Source organism: Rhincodon typus, chromosome 1 (assembly GCF_021869965.1).
Source record: "Rhincodon typus isolate 14 chromosome 1, sRhiTyp1.1, whole genome shotgun sequence".
Classification (NCBI taxonomy): Eukaryota; Metazoa; Chordata; class Chondrichthyes; order Orectolobiformes; family Rhincodontidae; genus Rhincodon; species Rhincodon typus.
The window spans coordinates 104,869,074-104,875,357 of NC_063332.1; the positions used below are offsets into that span (position 1 = coordinate 104,869,074).

Sequence of the window (6,284 nt, forward strand, 5' to 3'; positions counted from 1 at the left end):
CCAAAAACAGAAAACAGCAAGCACTTCAAGTCAGGAATTTCTTTGTCATGGGATCTTGCAGTTGTAGTCTGTGATGAGAGACTGTGAAGAAAACAAGTTGACAGTTAGATTTAAAATTCTGGAAACTGCAATCTTTCCAAAAAGTCTAATGAAGAGTCAAGAAGAACAGTTACAAGCTACTGTATTATGATCAGTCAAGATAACCTACTAATGTGAGGAAACTTAGAAATATTCCTTTTTTATTTCATGAACACAAATTGTATCGTTTGAATTAAGGACATCAAATCTTTTCTATTGCTATATATGTTCATGTGCTATGAAATAATGTAGTTTACTGATTTGTGTCTTGCCTTGGGATTTACTTGGTCTAGCTTATAAAAGATTGCACAAGCATATGTTTATGAATTTACATTAGATCGTAAGATGATTCTGTTGAATATCACGAGGCTTGGATAGGAATTGAGAAGTACAGCACATTCCTAAGGTGAAGATGTTCAGACCACTTGCGCAAGTGATGGGCACTGCCATGCCAGAATATCTCAGCTTGTTACAGGAGAAGAAGGTCTTTAAGAATTAACTTCCAGTATAGTGGCACCTTCAAAATTCCTACCAAATGTATGCCTTTGCTCTCCTACTCAAAGGCTGTTTTTATTTTTTACATATGCTACAATTGAAGTTTCCGGAGTACCTAATCTGTGTATTTCCCATAACACGTCAAAGCAAATGAAAACAAATATGTTTAAAAGTAAAGCATTCTTTAGCTATGTTCAGTTAATTCTTGACATTACTGAAGAGGCTGAGTTGCTGAAGGTTTGGTATTTCCCTTTTCTGTTCTTTGTTTTCAAGAGCCTCCTGCCATATAATCTAATTTTTTTAGGTTTTGAATCTGTGGACTCTTCTACAACTACAGCATAATTAAATATCCCAAATTTACCCACAGAGGTTACTTTGTCTTTTTGTAAAAACTTGCCTTGATTCTGAAAAATAGTAGTCCTGGTACATTTCCATTGTTTTTATGGGAATGTTTCAGTTCTTCCCTAGCATCAGAAAGTCTGTTTTCTGAAGAAGAAAACATTTTCTGAAGAAGGGTCTAGACCCAAAACGTCAGCTTTCCTGCTCCTCTGATGCTGCTTGGCCTGCTGTGTTCATCCAGCTCTACACCTTGTTGTCTCGGATTCTCCAGCATCGGCAGTTCCAACTATCTCAGAAAGCCTGTGACATCTTTCATGGCCTCAATATAACACGGAGCCTCAGTAATGTCTGAGCAGGAGTAGACCATTCAGGTCTTTCATACTGCTCTGCCATTCTGGTTCATAGCTGATCAGCTACCTTAACGTCTAATTCCGACATTATCCCCATATCCTTTGATACCATTAGTAACTAATAATTTTTCAGTCTCTATCTTGAACTTAATTACTGACTTCTTCAGTCCTTTGGGGTGGAGTCTTCCAAATCTTCACTGCCCTCTGCTGTCCAGCAGAGGGCAACAGCAAAGGAGAGGCATCACTTCGGCAGTTACATTAGAGCCTGGGAGCAGTCACCTCCACTGAAGAACGGATCATCTGTCAACAGTCCCCGTGATCGGCAGGAGGAAGAGCATCCAGCAGAGGGCAACAGCGAGGGAGAGGCATCACTTTGGCGCATTCATCAGAGCTTGGAAGCAGTCACCTCCACTGAAGAGTGAATCATTGTGGGCCTGGTATCATGGACTACTTAGTGCAGGAATCCCTGTGGTCATTCTTCTTGAAAACAAGTAAACCATTTTGGACACTGCTGGGGGTGGGTCAGGGGGATGACCAATCAGGGAAAGCAGCAGTAGTCAGGTTGGTGGCACTGCACCTGGCTCTGGGGGATAGTGGGAAAGGGTGAAGGTAAACAGGACCTTAGTGATAGGAGTTTTGATAGTTAGGGGGACAGAAAGGAGATTCTGTGGCTGTAAATGGGAATCCAGGATGGTGTGTTGCTTCCCAGGTGCCAGGGTCCGGGATGTTGTGGAGCAGCTGCAGAACGCTCTCAATGGGGAGGGTGAGCAGCCAGAAGTCATTGTGCATGTCGGCACAAATGAGATAGATAGAAAAAGGGATGAGATCCTGCTGAGTGATTATAGAGAGCTAGGAAAGGAGGAGGCATGGCACAGGTACAGGCAGCTGGGATCAAGGGAATCCCTGGAGGTATATCGAGGATACAGGAGTTTACTGAAGAAGGAAATCAGGAAGGTGAAAAGGGGGCATGAGATAGCTTTGGCTGAGATTAGGGTGAATCCAAAGAGATTCTTTAAGTATGTTAAAGGAAAAAGAATAACGAGAGAGAGAATAGGACCCCTCAAGGACCAAAGTGGACATGTATGTGTGGAACCGCAAGAGATGGGTGAGGTCCTCAATGAATACTTCTCTTCTGTGTTTACCGTGAAGACTTGGGAAAGTTAGTGTCGATATCTTGGGGATAGCCCATATCACAGTACAGGTGGTGTTGGAAATATTAGAATGTACAAAGGTGGATAAATCTCTTGGTCCTGACCAGATATATCCAAGGACCCTGCAAGAGGCTAGGGAAGAAATTGTGGGGGCCCTGGCTGATATATTTGCATCATCATTAGCCATGGGTGAAGTCCCGAAAGACTGGAAGGTAGCGAATGTTGTGCCCCTATTCAAGAAGGGCTGCAAAGAAAAACCTGTGAATTATAGACCAGTGAGCCTAACATCTGTGGTAGGTATGTTACTTGAGAAGATTCTGAGGGATAAGGTATACATCCATTTGGAAAGACACAGTTTGATTAAGAGTAGTCAGCATGGCTTTGAGGGAGATCATGCCTCACAAATTTGTTAGAGTTCTTTGATGAAGTGACTTGGAAAGTTGATGAGAGCAGGGCAGTAGACATAGTCTATATGGATTTCAGTAAGGCCTTTGATAAGGTTCCATATGGTAGGCTTCTCTGGAAGGTTAGATCACATGGAATCCAGGGAGAGCTGGCAAATTGGATACACAATTGGCTTGATGGTAGATGCTTGTCTGATTGGAGGCCTGTGACTAGTGGTGTGTCTCGGGTTGGTGCTGGGCTCATTGCTGTTTGTTATCTATTTTGATGATGAATGTAGAAGGCATGATTAGTAAGTTTGCGGATGACGCTAAAATAGGCAGCATCATGGACAGTGAGGAAGGTTATCAGAAATTGCAGGGTCGTGAAGTGTATAAAATTGAAGTGTATAAAATTATGAGAGGCATTGATAGGGTGAATGCACTCAGTCTTTTTCCCAGGGTTGGGGAATCGAGGACTAGAGGGCATCAGTTTAAATAAGAGGGGAAAGAATACATGGGAACTTTTTTACACTGAGGGTGGTACACTTACGGAATGAGCTGCCAGCAGAAGTGGTTGAGGCAGGTACATTAACAACATTTAAAATGCATTTGGACAAATACGTGGATAGGAAACGTTTAGAAGGATATGGGCCAAGCGCAGGAAAATGGGGTTAGCGTGGATGGACATTTTGGTCAGCATGGACCAGTTTGGGCCAAAGGGTCTGTCTCCATGCTGTAGGTCTCTATGACTCTGAAGAAGTTCCTTCTTAACTCATCCAAGTAATTAATTACTTTTGAAGTATAAGAAACACAGTAGTCAATTTATACAGCAATAAACTCTTTTTAATGGAGTTAATTGAGGAAATAAATATTGCCTTGAACACCAGGGCGAACACTCCTATTGTTCTTTGAAGTAGTATCATGGAAGCTTTGTTCACTTGAAGAGGTAGATAAGTCTTTGATTTTACATTTCATCTGAAAGATGGTATCATTGACAGTGCAGCTTTCCCTGTGGACTACACTGGAGTGTCGGCCATGATCCTGTGTGAGACTTTAACTCTCAACCTTTTGATTCTGAAGCAAAATTTTTACCAACTCGGCCACAATTTGATCTCTTATGATTTTCAAAGATATTGGGCCAAGTTTTGATGACAAAGTGATCCTAATAGTGCTAATGACAAATGCCTTTATTGGTGCTCAAATTAGCTAACAATTTCAGGAAATTAAGAGATACGATACAATGGCATGAGGTGTAAATCTTCAGACCATGCTTATGCGTTATGCACACTTGCTTCATGTCAATGACATCTTCCCCCTTGGCCACCTAACTATTTTTAAGAACTTCCAATGTTTCCATGTTAATTGTCCTTTAACACTTACCACATAATGTTAGGGTAGTAATTTAGAGTGCAAGTGCCCTTTGAATGATATTGTTGATACAATATCAATTAATCTCTCTAGGACAGAAAGGAAGCAGTTTAAACTAATCAGTCTTATTCTGTGATGTCAATTCTTTGAGACTTCAAAATTCTAAAATTGTAGATTTTTTTTTTCCTCTTTGCCTGAATCCAATATATCTGTCATTCTTAATAAAAACCAAAAGAACTGTGGATGCTGTAAATCAGGAACAAAAGCAGAAATTGCTGGAAAAGCTCAGCAGGTCTGGCAGCATTTGTGAAGAGAAAATCAGAGTTAATATTTCAGGTCTGCTGAAACGTTAACTCTGATTTTATCTTCATTGATGCTACCAGACTTGCTGAGCTTTTCCAGCAACTTCTGTTTTTGTTCCTGATATCTATCATTCTTTTTGCACTTTCTGTACCTGAATGGACACTTCTGTATCTCTCCTCTCTACTGTTCCATTGTTTCTTTCTCAAACCCTAAATCCAATAGGTTAAGGACAGCATTCCCTCTAATTTTCTTTCTGGTTGTGCAGGACTCTGAGGTCTGTGCATGGCAACGACTCTTGGAACTGGAAGTCCATGGCACACTCCATATACTGATGTGCTTGCCATGTGCAGAATCAAAAGAGGCTGTCCACACATGCATGGTGGTTGTTTGTTCACTTATAGAATGTGGGTATCATTGGCTAGGCCAGCATTTATTGCCCAGAGGGCAGTTAAGAATCAACCATGTTGCAGTGGGTCTGGAGTCACATGTAGGCCAGACCAGGTAAAGACAACAGGTTCTTTCCTTAAAAGACATTAGTAAACCGGATAGGGTTTTCTGACAATTGACAACAATTTCATGATCATCATTAGACTCCTAGTTATATATTTTTACTGAATTCAGATTTCACCATGGTGGATTTAAACCTACGTCCCCAGAATATTACCTGCACCTCTAGATTACTAGTCTACTGATAATACAACTAGGCCATTGCTGAGTATTAAGAACGTAATTTTCTACGCAGTTTTTGCAGGAAAAAAGTGATCTTAACAGTATTGAATGACAGTTGTATATTTATGAAGTTTCATTAAGGTACAGAATGCAATAATACCTTAATTTTTCTGAAGGTATTCATTGGTCCTGGAAATTGGTTTTCTGCATGTGCATACAGGAATTATTCCTGTCACAGCCTCCATTATTTTCACTTTTACCTTTTAGTGCTGTAGTAAAAGCAGTAAGCTTTTAATAAAACTGTGTTCATGTTCAGTACATGTATAATGTATTAATTCTGAACAGCAACCTTAGTTGCAAAATTGTATATGGTTCATTAAAATGATTTAAGTCTTGATCCTCTTTCCCGGTTTCTTCGGATACCGGGGAGTTTCCAGGGCTTGCCAGAGATTGGATAACCTTAATTAGTTGACTGACTATTGTACAGACAGAGTTTTAGCAGAAGTCAGCTGTTAATGATCAGGACTTGGTGCCTTGACTGCTTTTGTTCCTCCCAGCAGCACTGGTTGCTTGATCAATTGGTATTTTCAGAGACAAAGATTTTTATTAGGTATGGGTACAAAGGATATGGATCAAGGATTGGGAAATGGAATTAAGATCTATAATATCATAATCTAATTGAATGGGGAATAGGCTGTTCCTAGCTTCCTATGTAATTTGATTGCTTACCCTGCTTCAAACTGTCATAATTAAAATCACAAACCTTCTGTTAGTGAAGATCTGTTACTTCCACATAATACATTTGTACATCAACACGTTGTGAAGATTGTGTCTGTTGTTATTGGGGTACTAGTACTTGAATAATATATTTTTCTTTTATTCTTCTAGCTCGTGAAGCTTTGCCCACATGGGACAAACAAATCCAGTCCCTTTGCTTCCAAGTGAACAACCTACTGGAGAAGATCAGCCAGGCTGCCCCTGAGTGGACAGCACAGGCAATGGAAGCTCAGATGTCACAGTAGTTTCCCCAACCAAATTTATGGAATAGCACCTGCCATCAAGATTCAGTGATCCCACACTTTAAATACTGAATTTGTTTCTTCCACAATTTAATTTGCATTTGCAGTTATTTAAGGATGTTTTATAAG

At 40.3% G+C, this 6,284-nt stretch overlaps 1 protein-coding gene across 2 annotated transcripts in view; it reads left to right on the top strand.

Annotated features, from left to right (window-relative positions):
• Nucleotides 1–6,284, top strand: part of cops4 (COP9 constitutive photomorphogenic homolog subunit 4 (Arabidopsis)) — a 114,737-nt gene extending 108,453 nt beyond the window's left edge. The window contains exon 11 of one of the 2 annotated variants that reach the window (XR_007265655.1): nucleotides 6,025–6,039. Coding sequence is in view for 1 of the 2 variants with exons in the window: in XM_020510079.2 (XP_020365668.2) it covers nucleotides 6,025–6,158 (134 nt within the window). In the remaining variant the exon portion in view is untranslated. Of the gene's footprint in view, nucleotides 1–6,024 lie in introns of both variants that reach the window. The other variant, XM_020510079.2, reaches the window with a different exon arrangement.